Raw genomic sequence first — 21013 nt, 5'->3', positions numbered from 1 at the left:
CCCGGGGCCCAAAACCAAATCGTCCTTGTCGGGAAAAATAAAAAATGGGTGTGTCCCCCTTGAGAACATTTAAAAAATGAAGAATCCCCCAAAACCCCCGGAAAAATATTTCTAAAAAAAAAAAGAAAATCCAAAATGGGGCCGGGGAAATATATTAAAAAGGGGAGAATAAAATTTTAAAAAGAACCAGGGAAAAAACTTTCCTCAGAAAAAAAGAAAAATTGTAAATCCCTTTCCCCTAGACCCCGGGGGAAAGGGAAAATTTTCTAATGAAATGCCTTTTTCCCCAAAAACCCAGAAAAAAAATTTCAATGCAAATGCCTGTTGTCCTTTGTCGGGAGCCAAAAAGGTCCCCCTAAAAACAATGTTCCAGCCAAAAAAACACACCCCCACACACACACGGGCCCTGTGTAGGCGGGGACTGCCCAACCCTTTCCTTACCTAAGCGGGAAATTTCCATCACACAGCCACAGGTTTAATTTGGGACCCATGTCACTGTTTCAAAAAGTTGTGTTTGGATCAGGGGCTGACATTGAGTGGAAACCCCCAGGGAAAAGAAAAACTAGTGTGGACCCCCCCATAGAAAAAAACCCGGGGAAGGCAAAAATTTTGTTAACTTAAACTGTAGGGTTTTTGTAGTTGGGGTTAAATAACCCCAGTTTTTAAAAGAAACCCTCCCCAACCATACTGACAGTTACCCCCCCCCAAAAAATAAAACATCTCTCTCTCCCTTTCCCCTCCATGAATGGGCCAAAAGAAGTTTTGGGCCTTGTTTCTGAGTGTGGAAAAATTAAGGATACTGTGCGATTGAATGGGTCATGTGTTAGAACTGCAGGTTTTGTGTTGACTCCCTGAAAACGGGCCAGACAGAAACCCCCCAAAAATTTTGAAGGAAAAAAGAAAAAAAATCCCCCCCCCCCCCCCTGTAAAAATTTGAAAAATTTTGGAGAAAGCGGGGCTTTTTGGGCCTGGTGTCAACAAAAAAATTCAAAGGGAAATTATTTTTGAAAATTTTTTTCTAAAAGCCAAAAAAAACGATTCAAAATGGATGCAACTTAAAAAATTTTTCAAAGGGGGGTTACAAAGATGAATCCCTTGGTTTATTGCGATCGGGTTCTGTAGACTGCCCTTAAAAAATTAATTTCATTGGGAAGGGGATGCACCCCAAATCACAAACCATGTAATTTAAATAATTTAGTGAAAATTTTGAAATATGCAAACAAAACGCCCCACCAAAAAAGGGGAAGGGGGATTGTTTTAAAAGCTCCATTTTTGGTGAAAACATATACTTTAAACATGAAAATATTGGTTTGCTCGGCTTGGCCAAATTTTGGGGGCGGCTAACGGGGAAAAAAGACCCCCCCTTCTTCCCCGGTCCCCCCTTACCCAAAACCCAAAACCCCCCTCTAAAAGTTTATTAGCGCAAAATTCATTTCCGGGGCCATGGGAAGAAAAGACCCATGAAACCACGGTGGGGGAACGTGGGGACGGACGGGGGGCATTCGAGTTTAAACATGGAAAGGGTATATGAATCCCCCAAAAAACACGGAGTATAATACAAACTCCCCCTTTTGGTGTCAAAATACTTACATGCAAACTGTTCAGAATTTAAAGCAAAGGAGGGGGGCAACGCCTACTGGTTCTTTAGGGGGGACCCCTTGAAAACGGGAGAGGGGCGGGTTTTAAACCGTGACATAGGGAAAATCCCCGGGGAAACCGTCACCCCTGGTAAAATAGGGAAAAATCCCAGGGTTTAGAAGTTGTTGATGGGATTTTTTCAGACGCCAAAGCTGCCCCCCCAAAGGGAAAAGGTTTGCGTGGCAAGAGGGGCTGGAAAGCAGCCAAAGAAAGCTAGGCCCGCACTTCGGTGTTGGGGGTTTAAGAAAAATTTTTTCCTTGTGTCCCTAAAGGGGCGGCTTAGAATGCCTTGGAAACCCAGGGGAAAAAGGGTGCCTGCAGCGATGTCTTTCTTGAAAATTCTCATTGAGGGGGAGGGAAAAGACCCTCGAGAAGAACCCTTTTGAGCCTATCCCAATATTTTTTTGGAACCCCAAAAACAGGGAAAGATGCCTGCCCCTCATCTTTCTTGGGCAAAAATAAGAAAAAGGGCCCCCCCGAGGGGGGGGGAAGGGGGACCTCGGGGTCTTGGTTCTTTACCCCAAAAAACTCTGGGGGAAAACGAAGAGGGGTTTGGGAACCATCTTTTTGGGGAAAGGGCCAAAATCGGTGGAAATTCCAAAAAGATCTTTGGAACCCTCGCTTCTTATGAGGGGCCATTTGGCCACCCAACAAAAGGGAAAGGGGTTCTTGAGGGTGAGCAGGTCAAAAGGAATAGCCCCAACGGCTCGAAGGGCTTTTTAAAATGAAATCCAGCACCAGGAAAAAGCCCCAAAGGGGGCCTCTTCTGGGATTCCTAGTTTCCCTTTAGAGAGGCCCCCAAAGCCCCCTCCCTGGCAAAAAACCACTTAAAAAGGGGGGGGACCACCTAGCTTTTTGATTGGGGTTTACAGGGGGCCACCGTACCCTGCACGGGAACTAGCAAAACGGGTTTGAAAACCGAGGAGGGTGGGGGCCGGGAAGGTTGGCCGCTGAAACTCGTGGGGGTTATTGGGGGGAATTTTCGAGCTGCCCCACCAAACGCACCCCTTTTCCCCTTTCCAGCGAAAGTATACAAAGTCTCCGTTCCCTCCCTCCCTTCTTTGGTGACTTTTGGGAGGAGGCCCCCCAAGGAAGGCCCCCCCCCCGGGGTTCGGGGCGCGGGCCGACACAGAGGAAAAAAGGGGGGGAAAAAAGACTTCAATGGTGATGAAAACAGTTCTGCCCGCACGCAGCCACGCGTGCAGGTGGAGTTTTTGAGGTTTTGGGAAAGTGAAAAAAGCCCGAACGAGGCGGGCCTCACCCAGAATGAGGTTTGGTTTCCTTTTTCCAAAGGGGTTGGAAAAAAGTGTCAGGGATGGGGGGAAACCGGAAAACCCAGGGTGGGCGGGGCCTTTTCCGGGGCGCAATGTGGTCAGTTTGGGGGCTTTTTCCCCAACCCTGGCTTTCCTTTATCCCCTTGGCCGGGAAATTGGAAAGGGGGGAAACGGTAGGCAATCAGCTGCTCCATTAAAGAAAAGCTTTCCACTGCCCCACGTTTCTGGGCGGCGCCCAAAGAGACTTTAAGGGGGAAAGTCTCTTTTTTGAACTTTTTTTGGGGAAAAAAGGCCACCATGGGGCCGGAACCCCCTTTCCCCAAAACCCCCTGAAGGGTGTCCTTGCCCGGGGTCCACTCTGGGGGAAATGACCCCTTTTTGGCCCTGGGAGGGGGGCATCTGCCAAGATGTTGCCCTTTTCCCTGCAATTTTCCCCTCGCTGAAACCCGCAAGGCCCTTGCTGGGGCCCCCAACGGAGGAGAGCCTGGGTCCGCGGGAGGGGTTTCTCCCGAGTGCGCCCCCCCCCCCCTTTGTTCACTAAAAAGCGCCCGTCGTTTTTGCCCGTGAACAAGCAGATGGTCTTGCCAGTTGCCTCCCCCCACGAAGGGGCGGGGAGAGCCCTGCGAACGCCTCCAGTTCCAAAAACATTGATGGGGCCATAGGCGCTCCCCCGGGGGCCCCAAGTTCCCTGTTTGGCAGGGAAAGTGAGTCCTTTGGGGCCCCCCCCAACCCAGGGGGGAAAGGCGTTTTGTAAATTTTGGGGGCCCCCCCCTAAAAGACAGGGGGGTTTTGGGGGAAAACCCCCTTTTTCCGAAGAGGGGGGTTTAAACCCACTCACCTCGAGGAAACCCACTCACCCCAAGACTATCGGGGTATCCGGGCGAGTGCTCGACCACCGAACCCCTCAGTGCCCTCTGAAAGGGGCCCCTTGAGAACCCCCCCTGGGGAATGAGGGGTGCCATGGACTCCACATCCCCAGGGGGAAGAAAAGTGTCCGCGCTGTTTTTGGGGAGGAACGGCGAAAGGGGCTGAGACCCTGCCGACATCCCCCCGATCTGGGCGTGGGAAAAGAGACATCATACTTGCATGTCAAATCTCATCCCTAAGAAGTCAAGGACTGCCGGGAAAGACGCATTTCTCCGGGTTCATGATGAACCCATTGGGAAAAATTCTAGATCTGGCTGTAGCCTTGGCCGGGGCCCTTGACTGGCCAGAAAAAGCCATTTCCCCGGGTCCCAAGACAAAAGGTTTTCTGACCGGAAGGGGCCCCAAATCCGCACCCTTGGAAAACGGAAAAGGGGGGAAAGGGAAAAACCCCCAAAATGGGGAGGGCTAGGAACTGGAACACCTTGTCCCTCCAAAGAACCCAGGCTGACGGGATGCCGGATGGTTGAGGATACAAAATTAAGCATCTTTTCAGATCGTTGGAGGTAGGCCCAATGCCCCGTTGAATGGTTCTCCGAATCTTCCCTGTGTGCCATCTTGAATTTTTTGGGGATAATCTTTTTGGGGGGGGGACAAGTCCAAAGGGTCTCCACCCTCCCGAGCCTTTGAATCAAAAAAAACCGGCCAAAAAAAAAACCCCCCCCCGAGATTTTTGGGGATACCCCCCATGAGGAGTAGGTGCATATATTTTTTCTTAAGACCTCCCTCCCATCGATGGGCAAAAAGGAGGGGGGGATCGGAGGGGGGGGGTCCTCCGCCCAAGGCACATTACCCTACTCTAGCCCGACAATCCACTTTAGGTCCCAGAGCACCCCAAAGATATGCATGCGGGACAATTTCCCACTTGGGAGGGCTGAACGACGGGGGTGCTAAATTGGGCCCTCATTGGGGGCCCTTCGGGCCTTAGGCAGGCCGTCGCTTGGACGACTGAGGGGTTTGTTCCTCTGCCGCTGTTTTCTGCGCACGCCGCTTTGACTTAGGTGGGTGGTATATGGGGGGGCCCTGTGGCGGGTCTTAAAGGGCAGAAAACCCTGGCACCCCTGGGGTTTGGGGGCAAATATAGGCCACCTCCCTTTTTGTCTTGCCCTGGGGCTGACAAAAGGGGACGCATCTGGCTGAAGGGGGAGTGGCTTGCTGGGATGGACCGCGGGGCAGCCCTCTCCTCTACGAAAAAGACGAATTGATGATAACGTGCCCAAAGAAGTTTCGCAAACCCCTTCCTTTCCTACTCTGTTTGTCAAAGCACCTTTTCACTTTCCTCCCTCTTTTTCGCAGTTTGGGTGTAATTAGACCAGTTTTTTCCCTTTCCCAAACAGCCATTTTAAATTGTAAATTCCCCTATTTGGGAACTGGTAGAATCACTCTATCCCCCACTTTTCTAAAACCGAGCAACCAAGAACTTGTACTCCGGGTTCTCTAAAGTTTAATTACGAAACTCTTTTTGGCCCGGGCCTTCCCAAAATCTGTTAGACAGACTCCAAGAATTCGAATAACGCGCCAACCATTTGCAGAGCTTTAATTTGACCATGTTTCCCTCTCCTTCAGTCTCTCCCGGGTTGCCTTTTCTGATCGAATGACTATAAGCTACCCCACCTGACCTTTTCTGCAGTAAAGGGTCGGGCCCCCAAATTTTTTCTAACCACCCATCTAACCCCTCTGCCACTCCTTTCTTCCTCTTAACTCGACTTCTCGGGATCCCCTCCGCGAATAAGACCATACACAGACGTTTTCTTTCAATCGCAAAGCGGGGAACAAGCCCCGATACCTCCTCATTCTGATTCCCTTTTCTTTTAAATCTCTCTCAAAAACTCACCTTTCCCCACAATAATTCAATCATGGCAGGTCCCACTTCCTTTGTGTTGGCTTGTCGCTTGTTGTAACATATTCTTCACCTTTTTCCCCTCAGCAATAAGTTCAACAGGGCGGTCCATTTCCTTGTGTTGGTGTGCTTGCTATTGTTATACAATGCAGTCAGGTCATTAAATTCTATTAACCTGAAATCCAGTACAACCTGTTCGGGGCGGTTGCCGGCGAAAAACCCGGGCACTCCCAGCCCCCTTCCCGGGGCCCGGGTGGGGCGGTGGCAGCCCCCTTTGGGTCCAAAAAGGGCTCGGCTCAGGGGCCACCGACGCCACTAGCTCCACTGGCGTTGCAGCCACCGTGGCCCCCGGGGGTGTCTACCCATGCATCGAAGGGGGATCCGGCGAATCGCAAAAGAAACCACGGTTTCAAGGGAAGGAAAGGGCGTTACAGAAACGCACTGTGGGGCGGAGAAAGATAAAAACCCAAAAAGGGAAAAATATCTTGGCATCCACTGCATCCGTGCTCATCCTCCATGTCTCGATTTAGTCTTGCCACGGAATTGGGGGACCCGGCAAAGGGGGGTGGGTCGCTTTGCGCAACCCCTCCTTCACTTTAAACAAATCACCCCAAAATCATCAGCACCAAAAAGACCTTTCTCCTTCATCATTTCATCCCCCCCAATCCTGGGCGACGGGCGACGACGAAACGACAGTGGGAAACATGGCAGTCCACCGCAACCTGCCCAGGGGCTGGGCCATAGGGTCCTTCTTCGTCGACGGGAGCGCGAGGGAGCTCGCAGCCGTCTGACACCCCCCTTTAGGGAAAGCACTGCTCACCCCCTGGCATGAGGGGAAAGGGGGTAAAGGGGGCCCTAAAAAATTTCCTGCTCCATATCACCCCGGGGCCCGCATACCGCACTGGCGGGACCCTCATCAGCGTCGAAACAAAAAGAAAGAAAAAAAAAAAAAGATGTTCCCCACAATTTGGTGCTTTTAACATAAGGGACTCTCCCGGACAAGATAAGGGGAAAAACCCCCAAAAAGAAGGGACTAGTTTTCCAAAATTGCCAGATACAAAATTTACTCGCAGCCTTGATGAGACTCGGCTTGCAGGGGAAGGCGGGGTCTGAACGGGGGTTGGGTTTCACCCTTTTTCTGGGTGGCAGGAAGCAAAAGCGCTAGGCTGGCTTGGTTTTGCAGTAAAAAAAGCATTGTCAGCAAGCTAGCGGAACCCCCAAAGGGAGTCAACTAGGGGTTTTAAAAACCCTGAAACTCCCACTGGGACTGGGCCCGAAGCCCTCACCATTTCATGGGGCCCACGCCCAACCGACCCAACCCCCATAAGTAACGAAGTTTTAAAGAGGACCTTCACTCGCATTCCCTTTCCCAAAAACAACAAGCCTCATTTTTGGGACTTCAATGCAGAGTGGTCTGACTACACTCCCCGGGGTGGGTGAATTGAAAAACACGGGGTGGGCCACTGCAACCCCAAAGGATTTCTTTTTCTTCAATTTTTGCAGGCACGAAGTAAACCACACAGTTTTATGCCTCCCTACCCTAAAGGAGTCTGGATGCACCCCCTCAAAGCATTGGCATCTTATTTACGTCCGTCAGGAAAAGGGGTAGGCAAGATGTACGTGTAACAAAACCCCTGTGCGGCGCCCCAGTGTTTTGGCGACCATCGCCTTGTATTCGAAGCAATATTAATCCACCCCAGAGACGCCCCCATGGGCCCAAAGGCTCCCCAAAACGGCTTAACATCGCTAACTGAAAAACATAAACCCCAAAAATCCTTTTTGGAGCGCTGGGAAAGACGTCTGGGACCCCTCTTTTGCAACCAAATGTGGAGTCGATGGGGACCCCGGCGGAATGATCTATAGTACAGCTTCAAACCCTGGGACCCATGACAAAAGCACAAAGACTTTGATGAAAAATGTGATGAAATCAAACAGCTTCTGGTGAGAAAGCCACTGCATCAAGCCCACCTGGGGCAAACCCCAAAATCCCCATCAAAAAAGGATGTACATGCCCCGCAGGGACTGTTTGCAAAAAGTTACGCCCGATCAGAAAGTGGTGAGTGCAAAGCTATGGGATCCGGGGATATGCTGCAGGCACGATATGAAGAGGTTCTATGTCCCTTAAAAAAAGTCTACGGCCCCACATTCTCAGGTCACCCCCCCCCCCTCAGTGCAGATGGAATACCTTAACACCGACCGAAAATTTTGACCTGGGCTCAGGGACTTCAAAAGTTTCTTAAATCGCCCTTCCTCCATAAATAGAAGCCATAGAACCCTCTCCCCCCAATCCCCATCAACGAAGCCGGGCATCCCCAACACTTCTTGAACCAAAGCCCGGCTCAGACTCCATACCCCAAGGGACAAGATGGAGGGACGGGGTGATGAGAAGCTCCCTCACTGTATTCACTCATTGGGAAAAAGAGACGATCCCCCCCGGGTTTTAAGATGCATTATCATTCATGTACAAGCGAAAGGGAACCGGGAAGCCTGTGATAACCCTCGGGGGGTTTCCCTTTCTCTCCACGCAGGAAATACTTTCCCGGATCCTACAAACCACCTCACACACACCTTACAAGGTCCTTTGCCCCAACCAAAGGGGGATTTTGGAAAGACGCGGAACCACCGACATGGTGTTTGCTGCAAGAGCTGCAAGAGAATGTCAGGGCAAAAAGCTGATTGTTCTCCACCTATGTCACCTCACAAACCTTCGACCCGTGGTAGAGAGGGCTGTGGAAGATCCGGCCCAAGTACAGATCCCTCAGAAACTATTCCCCTTTGGTCAGCCATTCCCCGAAGGATCAGGTCGAGTCCAGGACAAAGGCGAAACATCTGCTCCTTTTTCGTCACAAAAAGGTGTCAAGCAAGGGTGCGTCCTGGGTCCAAAACCCGTTCAGCTCATTTCTCTGCAATGCTTATGATGCCTCGAGAGGCATGTGGGGAACGGGCCCCCAAAGACCGAAAAAGATGGCAAGTGTTTAACCCCAGAAGGCTTCAAACAAAAAAGAAGGGCAGACAACATCTTTAAGGCTTTTTGTTTGCTGAGTTGTGCCCCCAAAGCTGGACTGAAACTGACATGCAAAATCCGTCGCAAGTTTGCCACTGCCGCAGGGAAATTCGGCTTACCCTCACACAGGGGAAAAGAAGTTCCCCTAGCCAGCCCCGGGGAAACCCTACTTTAGCCCAACATCCCCGTCAACGGTCAAGACTGGCGGTGGAGGGGGTTTAAATTGGCAGCACACTGCACGAAATGCGACCATCGCGATGAAGTGAACGCAGGTTGCAAGAGCAAACAAAATTTTGGCAAATCAGGCAAAGTCGGGGAAAAAAGAGGCATTATCTTGGGCCAAGCTAAAGGCTACGAGCGAAGTTCTCCCCCCCCACTACTGTAAGCCGCGAAATTGGACAGTGTACCAACGACATGCCCAAAGCGAACCACTCCACACAACATCCTCAGAACATGAACAACAAGGGCAAGGGGGACCCCAGACACAGAGGTGCTTTCAAAAGCCACCCTTCCCCATCTTTACCCTCCGATGCAGTCCCCCTTTGCTGGGCTGGACACGTGGCCCAGCCAACCTCGGCTGCCCAAAAGGCCCTTTTATGGCACTGCAACAAGGGAAAAAGATCACACGAGGTCGAAGAAACCTTCAGGATACTCAAAGTTCTTTAAAGCGTTGATATAAAAACCCGACTCCTGGGGGGAATTCAGTGGGCCGGAAAATGGCGTTGCTGTGCACAAAGGCCCAATTGTGCAGGCCAACAGACGCGCAGCTTCAGAAGAGCGGCCAAAAGTCACGGGGAAAAAGGCCTCCCCGACAATGTAGCCTGTCTTTGTCTCCCCAACTGCAGAACATTTTTTGGGACAGATGGAAATTCACCCGGGGGCATTAAAAATAGATTCATGGCATCCCCCCCCCCCACCCCCCCACCACCTCCCCGCTGGAGACAACGATGGGCACATCAAACCGTGGACACCCCACCCCCCCATACATAGCAGGGTTACATAACCATGCATTTTAAAAAAATTGTTTGTGGGGTGGTGTGCGTGTGTTTTTTAAATTTTTGTGCCTCCTATTTTTGCGTTTTGGTTAGGGTAGCTTTTTAGAACCAGTATTTTTTAAAATTATGTATGCAGCGGGGGGGGGGGGGGGGCTGCGTGCGTGTGTGTAGCACATTTGGTTGGTAGTAACATAGATATGATGTTTATGTTAACAAAAGCGTTTTTGTAAACAACCTAAGCAGTTTTCGGGATAGTGTGCTATAAAGTACCATTATATCTTATATTATTACTGAATTTAGAGAGGCGGGGGAAAAACCCTAGCCGCGCTACCAGTATAATGAAAGGCGGTAGTTGTTGCAGTGCTGTGGAAACCCAAACTACCCTATTTCCAAAAATGTTTCACCTCGGGGGGACCCCGGCGGACAGAGGAAAGGGGACCCCGTGTCCTATTAACCAGACGTTGTTCCCCAGCTCATTGGCCCCGTGGAGGAACGCGTCAAAGAAGGATAAGCCGGGAAAAACCCCAAGGGGGCAGCGGCGGGGCCCAAATTTTTCCCCACTCTGCTAATGTTTTAAAGGAAAAAATACTGGGTGGGGGGGGGGGCCTGTGAGCCAACATCCTGTCCTCGCGGGGGCTCTGCTTCCTGCAGGCAGGGGCTCTGGTGACCTCCCTTGAGGAAACTTTAAGGAAAATTCCCGGGGGAAAAAGCGCCCCCGGGAGAAGGCTCCCCCTGGGAGGAGGGGTGGAAGCAGCACCCCCCGACAGGGGGCGGCTTATTAACTATTCCTGAGCATTTTGGGACTCGAGGGCTTTTTGGGTTCTGGGGTTAGAGTCCATGGCCGAAGGGGTCAAGGGGAACAAAATACCCGGGGACTGATTCGGGATGGGGGGACCCTATTGGGGGGTCAGTTCGACTCGGCAAAGTCCCAGTTTGTTCGCTGGGCCCCAGAGAGGCTGGGCTCAATCTGTCCCCCTGGGATGGGGGCGAAGGGTGCTCATCCACTTGTTTGTCCTCATCCGAAGACAGGGGCTCCCACTCTTGTTCGCAGTCCACCCTGCTGGGTGCCATCCCAAGTGAATGTACCCACTGGGGCATCCTGTGAGCTGTGGTCAGCCAAGCGGGATGAGCTGGGATGATCCCGAGCAGGGACCATGGCCACAGCTGTTATGTCCTTGACGCCTGAAGCGGGGTGGGGAGCGTGTGGACTGTAGGTCCAACCATGCTTGGGATGGTGGGTGCCACACCTTCTCAGAGAGGGCGTCCCTGGATGCAAGAGGGACCCAAGAGTGCTGTGAGGGGACAAACACCCACTCAATCTCCCTGTAGGACCGAGGGCTGGGTAGGTGGGAACTGCAGGCTCCCCGGGCTAAGCGGGGGCCCCTTGGCAGCCATCAGTCCTGACAAGGAGGCCGTTGTGACCATGGAGGTACCCTGTGGGTTGACAGAGGACCGATTTGTGGACTGAGTGGCAATATTGGTGGAGGAGCTCGACCTGACTGACAAGAAGTCGACTGCACTTGTCGGGTTGTGTGTGTCACTCTGTGAGATGTGCTGGGTTGGGTCCGGTGGGGAGCGGACAAGGGGGTTGGCCCCTCGTATTCCTGGCAACCCAGCGTGCACCATAGGTGTGCCCCAGTACAGGTAGAATGGGGGTAACCACCCGTGGGCACTAGCCATCCTGTGACCCCAACCCCAAGGGTCACTGGCGCCTTGACCTCCATGAAGGGAAAAACCTGGCCAAGTCCGGAGGGAGGTCAGGTCTGACTTGGGTGTCAGTCCCGCCTGAAGACGAGTGGGCTGACTGCCCGGAACCGCCTGAGCACGCGCAGGCCTCCCCCAGCAGGGGGAGACCAGCCGGATAGCAGGAAGTCCTGCAGAGCAGTTGCCATGCACCCTGAATCCCCTCCTGTGGGAGACTGGGGTGGCTTGGCCCAGGGTGGGCAAAGTAGAGGTCCCCCCCCACACCCCCCCCAGAAACCAAATTTTTCTCACCCCCCCAGGAGGAGGTGGGGGAGGGGGGTCGACAGAGAAGGGAGGAAGGGAACTGCAATGGGGCCACCTGAGGGCCGTCTCCGAGTGGGGACCCGGGTAACGGCCAGGGCGCGGCCTCCCCTTTGGAGTTCGCGCCTAGCTGCAAGTCCCCCACCGCCAAGAGAGGACTTGCCACTCCCCCCTCTCCCTGCCTTGCGCTGGGACACCTTGGGAGGCGACGCTCGTACCCCTTTCCCCCCGGTCCCCTTCTTGACCGTTTTAGCTGTACGAGAGTACGCCTCCGCAATCAGCGTCTAAAGACGCATCGCGCGGTCCGTATCAGGAGGAATCTGAGCTCCGGGCCTGGAGAGTCTCTTGCTGAGTCCCAGCCTCATGATCCCTCCTTCATGGGATGGCATACGAGGGCATGGTACCGCGCGCTTATGCACCCAGCGAAATTCCGACCACCAACAGAGAAAGGAAAGACAGGATCGACTTAGAGGTAGAGAAAAACGAACGAATTGAGGGGGCCGAGTCGAATCGAGTACACAGAATGTAAGAATACATACAGACAAGCCGCATGCAGCAAAGTAAGGCAAATGAAATACGCTTAATAGCCAAAAAAAGCGTAAGACAAGACAGAGTGTAAACCTGACAAGATGGTGTGGAGAGCCTTGGCCAAAGGAATGATTCAGCGCTTATAGCTTTTAGAGGCGTTTGATTGCTAAGAGCGGACCGGGCAAGACATCATCTTTTCACTGTTAGCCCGCGCGAAATTTTGGCCAAGCAGAGCAAACCGATAGGCCTAGTTTGCATCAGTTTGACATGGACAGTGATATGACACCAAACAATGTTTTAACCAACAAAATCACCTCTCCGGCAAATGAAATGATGATAGACTTTCACATTGAGTGCAAAACATAGCAGCCTTCTATGCCTTGAGTGATTAAAAAAAAAAAATTTTGGATTTTATAAATATTAATGAGATCCATCTAAGTATAAAAAAAAAGAAAAGAAAAAAAAAGAAGCCATTTCCCATAGTATCCAGTCTCATTTAGTCAATGCATACTAGAATTTTTTTTTTAATATACCAGTATCATTGGTACAGAAACTGTTTGTTCATCATTTGAATAACATTACTTACTTTGACATGCAGAAGTTGCACCAGGTTCTCATGCTGGTAAACAGACAGCTCCTGTAACAGAATAATTTAAAATTAATTGTTTCTAAAAAAAATTCTATATTTTTAAGTTTAGCTCCTTGTGGAATGGAGAGTCACCACTCTTTACTATAATGTATTTGATAATCATTTGTTCTCCTGGCCTCATTGTATATTCATTTTGAGCTCATGAGAGTTTATGTTAGAAGAAAGAGAGAGGAAAACCACAGCAGCCAAACAACACTGACAATTTGTTGACTTCACATATCGTCAATCAAGCTGACATCACACGCATATGCATACAAACATGCATGCATTGCATGCATGCACATACTCATTCAGATTCATATGAGCAAGACAAAGACAGACAGAAAGGAAACCTGTAAAAATGTAGAATAATATACAAAATGTAGAATAATATACAAACCACACACACACAACACTATCATTATATAGTGACATGCAGACAAAAACACACACACCACACACCACTATCATTATATACTGACATGCAGACAAAAACAAACACATGCATGTTCACAAAACGCACACATAGGTACACACCACACACACATATTCATGCATGTATGCACATGCAATGATGCTTGCATTATTCTCTTGTGATTATTAGATGATATGCCAAGCTTCACACACAAAATTTAAGACTATGGTTTTACCATGATTTAAAGAAATCAAAATACACAAAATACCCCACCCTAAGCACTTTGATTTCCTTGGCCAGCAGTTCTTTGGATTTGTTCAGCTCCTTCTTTTTGATGTATTTGATTGCCACTGGATATGTAGGATCCTGCACACAGTTTCTCTCCACATCACACTATGCACAATGATAGTACCTCTCTGCATCATACTTTATCATTTCTTACAGCATAGCTGCACACACTATAAAACAAACACAGCAAGCACACTCAACTGAAATTCTCTCTGCATAACAGAGAGAGAGGGAGAGAACTGGGCAGAGAAAAGGAAAAAATGAATGACATTGACTGATTGAGACAATATCTTATATGTGCCAGAAGTGCCATCAGGCTGAAGTTTCAAGCAAGAAAATAATTTGCAAAGCATAATTACCTCTGACTCTTAATATCACTTCAAATTCAATACACTTCCAAAGGTAAGTAAGGAAATCACACACATGCACCCCACACTATGTACATTGACATAGTTTCTCTCTGCAGAGTCTCATCACATACATCAAATGATTTCTCTCCTCATCCACACATTAGTTATTACTGTATGAAATTATCCACATCACACACTAGGTTCACAATGTTTTTTCTCTCTACAAAAAGTAATGCACTATTTGTAAAGTTTCATGTAGCTCTCTTATATTATATAATATATAATATATATAGTACAGTTTCTCTAGGCTTGCGTAATCAATGTCAGTAGTCTAGTATATGAACACACTTTTTTTCTTTGACACCACAATGATGCATTTCCCTCAGGAATATATCACACTACTGCTGATACAAGACTGAGTTGTTAGAGTCTGTCCACAACGCACAAGGTGCATATGATCAATCTCTAAATCATTTTTAGAGAAATATAACTTGTTTAGTTATATGTAGTGAACCAACAACGATGATAGAAAGCATAACATAACTTCCAATGACTAGCTTCAATCACAGCACATCAAGTGACATGAAATTCTCACACTATTGATTATGTCTATAGTTTAGTATGGCATGCAAGAAAACATGGGTTCACAACACATGGACTCAGAACTGTGAAACAGTTGCCCTCTCAGTCTCAACAATCCCAGAAGGATGATTTCAGTTGTCAGAAGCGGATTTCTGTCTTGAAACACACCATTATGAAGAACCCACTCTTTTTTCTCACACAAGTCTAATTATTGAACAGAACCATAAGCCCTTCTAAATACAGCAGAAGCTTTCTATTCGTTCAGTTTGCTTTGAAGTGGAAAATTCCAGTGGAAACAACTACTACCAGTACTAGGTCTTATTAAATCAACACTAGAACTAAAGAAAGCAGATTACTTTAAAAAGTCTATACATATTCTATCTTCCAATTCTAACATAAGAACACATGAACAAGAACACAGCATAACTGGCACTGACAACAAATTATATCGATTGAGGTATTCTGTGAGTTTATATTTTGAATTCAAATAAACTCTTAACACTTAGTAACTTAGTTTCATAAACTTGTATTATTACTTTCAATCAGTTGGTGATCTCATTTATAGTAGTAAATCACAAAATGGATCATAATGTTTTTATGATTATTTTCCTTTGACACCATAAATATTTAATGAACTAGTAAATGAGAAAAAAACATATAACAACAAATGACAAGACAGCAAGAGAGAAAAATCAATACACCATCATTAAAATTTGATGTGCATAGTACTAAGTAATAGTAGCATACATCAAATTAACTACTGATAGTGATATGAGCACTTGCACAATACAGACTTTGTAAATGTGCACCAACATACCTTACAATAATTGAGACTGTTTTTCACCTTGAATGGTCAGAATCATCAGCAGATACCACTTTTTAACAAAAATTACATTTAGAAATCCATGATATCCATATAACTTATAAGTAATGATACTTTGTCAATTTAGTTAAAGATCACTTCCATCATTGTATCAAAAATATGTTCAGTCGCCTAAATGTGAACACATCAGTCATGCTGGAGAAACCATCCCCAGTTACAATCAAACTACAGCTTTGTACTTGACCATTAACTGGTTTGGGTTTGTAACATTTGAAACAGTGTTCTGTATCGTACTAGTATTCCAGAAAACATCAAATATTAATTCTTGTAAATTGATTTTGCACAGTATGGACATGTTTATTTTAGGCTTGTATCCAAGATGCAGTCAGTCTTGTGGAAAACAATGCTTCACAAGGCAAGGAAATTTTTGGGTGGCCAAGCTGCAAATTCGTATCATGTAGTTACCAGTAAGTACCTCTCAATTAGCACACAGCAAGAAGTATGAATTTGTGCATTATAGAGAACAACACAATACAGAAACTCTGATAAAGTAAATTTCAACAAAAGCAACAAAAGTCTTTTTCAAACAGCAACGACATAAACTATATAAAGCATAAAGTTAAAGACATATCAATACAATACTACCGTAAAATTAAAGATCCTTATGGATAACCAATGCTAGGAGTGGTACAAACAGTAAAAATACATAACTGGATCACAAGTTATGGAATACATCATGGTGATCAATCACTCACATACAATGCTAATAATATAATAACTTAATTATTAACTTTCAAACCCTCCTTGAAAAGATGAGAAGTGCGAACAATTTTATCTGTTTGCTTTTTTTTTTTTTTTTTTTTTTGACTAATTTTTAACTGAGGCACGTTTCTTAGCCTACATGCTACCAAGTGGCTTACCAAGTTCTTGCGAGACACGATAGGAAGGTGTGTTTCTTTTTACCACCTCGCGGCATGAGTGGCTAGGTTCTCACGAGTCGAGGCTTGGTAGCCTTCTGAGAAACTTTACCGTGAGGTAAGTTATAATTGACTACCTGCCTCACATTCATTTCATTGCACATGTACTCCTTGCCCTCGCCACTCCCTTTCTCGTAACTAGCGGCCAAGTCTGCCAGCAATTAAGAAACGCGTCTCTGATCTGTTTAAATTAAATGGTAACTCACAGTATAAGCAACTGCAATGCGTTCCATTCAAAAATACTTATTAAGTTATTTAATTTGACAAATGTCATAAGAGACTTTCAAATTCAGAAATTTCAAGAACTAAAGTGATCTCATAAAATGTATGGTATCTGGTGTGATTTGTAAAATGTTTGTGTGCTATATTCAAAGAATTTGTAATCTAACATCTTTTTTTGGTAGACCACATTTTTATACAGTGCATTTAGGCATCATAATGCACTAATCAATTTGATGTCTGCAATAAAATGACATAAAGCTACAAATCAGACAAAGAGTAAAACAAATTCATCAACATATTATATCTGTGAATGATAAAAACAAGGAAAGGGGTTTACATCCTCATAATTATATGGACATGTGTATGTACACATTCACCTACACAAGTGCAGAGAGGGAAGGGGGTGGGGGAGGTGCTATTATCTGCAGCTACTTTCAATTTCTCCACATGGGCAAACTAGTTTTAGAGCAGACAGGAATCCAGACCCCTGACGGGATATGCAACAGTGGGCCACACATATGAAGGGTCTATATCCCACCTGCCCACCCAAATCCCCTGATGACAGAAGTTTTGCTGTTTCCTGTCCCCTAAATTCTAATTATGAAATGTTTCTTTTAATAAAATGAATTTGGTCAACCAGTGGTAGATAACATCTGAAGATCCAGGTAAAGACAACTGTACATAAGACTTTCCCTGTGTCAGTACACAAGACTTTCCCTGTGTCAGTGTTCATTTGCCTGACAGCTTGGGTAATGACAGCTGAGCTTACCACTGGCTGAACAAGCAATTTGTGATCTCCCTTGCATCCATTTGTAACATGAGGAGCAAAGCTGCGGTATTCTGTTATCATCATAATAGTCATATCTATTTTTCCTTATATATCTCATCTTGTTTTTCTTGTTCTTTACACCAACCTTCGAGAGCAGCTTTGGGAAATCACTGTAATAGACTTGATTGTTCTCCCGTTATGACTGAAAAACACCAATAAATCGCGATTGGTGTCTTTGAATCACTTGCCGAGATACCCAGTAAGTTTATAAGAAACGAAACTGCAGTTTTTGTTTCTACTGCAAGTCGCAAGCTGGGCCACATGCTTCAAGACTGATATTAAAATTGGTCAGAAGCGACTGGAAACTGAAACAAAGACTTAACAAGTGACACTTGCAATCGTGTGATCAACAACCGATTTGGGATAACACTCATACAGGTAACTGTTACTAATCTGAAAATGAAAATTATCAGGAAAACGCTTTTTTCCACTTTACCTATATCCGAAGTATGTGAGGACGTGGAGAATCTTTGACACTAAAATACAAAAAAAAAAAAAAAAAAAAAAAAAAGTGATGAAAAATAGCCACTCACCTGCTTTCGACAGCCTTTGAATACCATCGCAAAGGCGCCGTGTCCAATAATATCTTTTTTGTCGTACTGGTAATCTCCGACAATATCCATATTTAATGCTAATCGACTTAACTATCAAAACGGGAATTAATTTTAAAGGCTGGAACCGTACGAACTGTCTCTTGCGCTCTTCAGTTCGTATTGAAAACGCATTTCCTACCACCTGATTATGTTTGGGTTCTAGCCTCTGAACGCTTTTCTAAATGCATCGAAAATAAGTACTCTACTCGACATTTCCTTTTCTTAATACGAAGGAAGGTATAAAGGGATAAGTAACTACAGTGACAGAAGGTGTTCGTATCCTAAATGTTATTTCCTTCTTTCAGTCACAACAAAAACTGTTTTCTAAAATAATGGACAAAAGGCTGCTTGGTCTATATATTATTCCACGACCTTCAAAATAGTTCTCAGCTGACGGAGAGATCTCACGAGAATCGGGTTATGTTATTGTTTTGATGGAACGCGCGTTTCACAGGCCCATGTTCTTTTTCATATATTTGTCTGGAAAATTGTTTATCTACCATTTATGTCAGTTTTGATAAAGTTATCACGCAGAATATATTGCTGGTGGATACCATACGTAGTTTGTGCCTTTGTGTGTGGTTTGTGGTGTGACCACGCGCGCTCGCACAAATGTTAGTGCGCAAGGGCAGGAATGTTTGCAAAAGATCAATGAGGTGTCAAAGCGTGTCTATTTATAGCATAGTGGTGGTGGGGAGGGGGGGGGGGGGACGATCCGCTGATGGTGGGGAAAGCGAGAGTGGGCCTATACATATATATTAAATGCTTCAGAAAAAAGGAAGCGTTTTCATACATGTGTTAACTGAATGGAGACAATAACACAAACAATGTACACAGCGTAAAAGTAAAGACATAATGGTGCCATTATTTAAGTCATTAGTCAGGCCAGTCTTAGAATATGGGAATGTTGTTTGGAATACGGGTTTAGTGAAACATATAGACAGTATTGAAATTGTTCAACGAAGATTTACTGAAAGAATCATTGGCTTTGCTGATATGGACTATGAAAGTAGTTTGGTGTCATATACTGTACCATGTCAAACTGATGCAAACTAGGCCTATGGTTTGCTCTGTTTGGCCAAATTTCGCGCGGCTAACAGTGAAAAGACGCCCCTCTTAGTCTGGCCCGCTCTTAGCCAATCAAACGCCTCTAACAGCTATAAGCGCTGAATCATTCCTTTGGCCAAGGCTCTCCATGCCAACTTGTCAGGTTTTCGCTCTGTCTCGTCTAACGCTTTTTTTTGGCTATTAAGCGTTTTCATTTGGCCTTATTTTGTTGTATGCGGCTTGCATGTGTATTGTGCTTACATTCTGTGTACTCGTTTCGACTCGGCCCCCTCGATTTCTTCGTATTTTTCTACCTCTGAGTCGATCCTGTCTTTCCTTTCTCTGTTGGGGATCGTATTGTTCGCTGGGTGCTTACGCGCGGTACCATGCCTCGTTTGCCATCCTACGAAGGCAGGGATCATGATGCTGGCAGAGATACTCGCCAAGAGACTCTCCCAGGCCCGGAGCTCATGATTTCTCCCGATAGGGACCGCGGCGATGCGTCTGCAGACGCTGATCGCGGAGGGGACGCTCGTCCCGATAAAACGGTCATGAAGGGGACCGGGGGGAAAGGGATTCGAGCGTCACCTCCCGAAGTGTCCCAGCGCGAGGCGGGTGGAAGGGGGAGTAGCACGTCCTCTCTTGGTGGTGGGAACTTGCGGCTGGGTGCGGACTCCCAAGGGGAGGCCGCCCCCCGCCGTTACCCGGGTCCCCACACGGAGACGGCCCTCAGGGGCCCCAGTGCTGTTTCCCCTCCTCCCTTCTCGGTCGACCCCCCTCCCCCACCTCCTCCTGGGGGAGAAAAACAGTTGGTTCCGGGGGGGGACCTCCACTTAGCCCACCCCGGGCCAAGCCACCCCAGTCTCCCCACGGGAGGGGATTCTGGGCGCGTGGCAACCTGCTCTGCAGGTCTCCCCGCTATCCGGCCGGTCTCCCCTGCTGGGGGAGTCCCGCGCATGTCAGGCGGTTCCGGGCAGTCAGACCGCCGGCCTTTCGGCCTGTCTGACATCCAAGTCGGACCTGACCTCCCTCCGACTTGGCCAGGTTTTTCCCTTCAACGAGGTCATGGCACCAGTGACCCTTGGTGCTGGGGTCACGGGATGGCTGGTGCCCACGGGTGGTATCCCCCCATTCTACCCGTACTGGGGTGCACCTATGGTGCATGCTGGGTTCCCGGGAGGACCAGGGACTAACCCCTGGTCCGCTCCCCACCGGACCCAACCCAGCACAGACCACAGAGTGACACACACAGCCCCGACAAGAGGGATTGACTCTTCGTTGGGCAGGTCGAGCTCCTCGACCAGTGTTAACACTACAGCCTCGAATCGGTCCTCTGTCAGCACGCAGGTGACCGCCACGGTCACTACGGCTTCCTTTTCAGGACAGACGGCAGCTGAGGGACCCCCGCTCAGCCCGTGGGAGCCTGCTGGTCCCACCTACCCAGCCCTCGGTCCTAAAAGGAGATGAGTGGGTGTTTGTCCCCTCACAGCACTCGTGGGTCCCTCTGGCGTCCAGGGACGCTCTCTCTGAGAAGGTGTGGCACCCACCATCCCAAGCATGGTTGGACCTACGGTCCACACACTCCCCACCCTCTTCAGGTGTCAAGGACATAACAGAGGAGACCAGGGTCCCTGCTCGGGATCGCCCCAGCTCATCCCGCTGGGCTGACCACAGCCCACAGGACGCCCCCGTGGGTACATCCACTTGGGATGGCACCCAGCAGGGGATGGACTGTGAACAAGAAGGACAGCCCCTGTCTTCGGATGAGGACGAACAAGCAGATGAGCACTCTTCGCCCCCATCCCAGTGCGACAGATGGAGCCCACGCCTCCCTAGGGACCAGCCTGAACCAAACTCAGACTTTGCCGAGCTCGAACTGACCCTCCCCAATAGGGTCACACATGCTGAATCAGTCCCTCAGGCAACTTTGTCACCCTTAACCCTCCTACGGTCAGGTGACTCTAACTCCAGAACCACAAGGCGACTCAGAGTGCCAGAAATGGCTCAGGAGTGGCTTAATAAGCCAGCCCGCACCGTCAGGGGTGCTGCTTC

General features: G+C 48.0%; 1 protein-coding gene across 1 annotated transcript in view; it reads right to left on the bottom strand.

The window, feature by feature from the left end:
* LOC143274628 (serine/threonine-protein kinase unc-51-like) overlaps nt 1-18238 on the bottom strand; it is a 102842-nt gene extending 84604 nt beyond the window's left edge. Inside the window, exons 1-3 of the mRNA XM_076578498.1 lie at nt 17855-18238; nt 13524-13616; nt 12794-12844 (exon numbers count right to left, since the gene is read on the bottom strand). Of these exons, the coding sequence (XP_076434613.1) occupies nt 12794-12844; nt 13524-13616; nt 17855-17944 (234 nt within the window). The 5' untranslated portion in view covers nt 17945-18238. The remainder of the gene's footprint in view (nt 1-12793; nt 12845-13523; nt 13617-17854) is intronic.
* Between the last annotated feature and the right edge of the window lie 2775 nt (nt 18239-21013).

The sequence above is a fragment of the Babylonia areolata genome, chromosome 29, assembly GCF_041734735.1.
Source record: "Babylonia areolata isolate BAREFJ2019XMU chromosome 29, ASM4173473v1, whole genome shotgun sequence".
NCBI lineage: Eukaryota > Metazoa > Mollusca > Gastropoda > Neogastropoda > Buccinidae > Babylonia > Babylonia areolata.
This window is presented reverse-complemented; position numbering and strand designations above follow the sequence as displayed.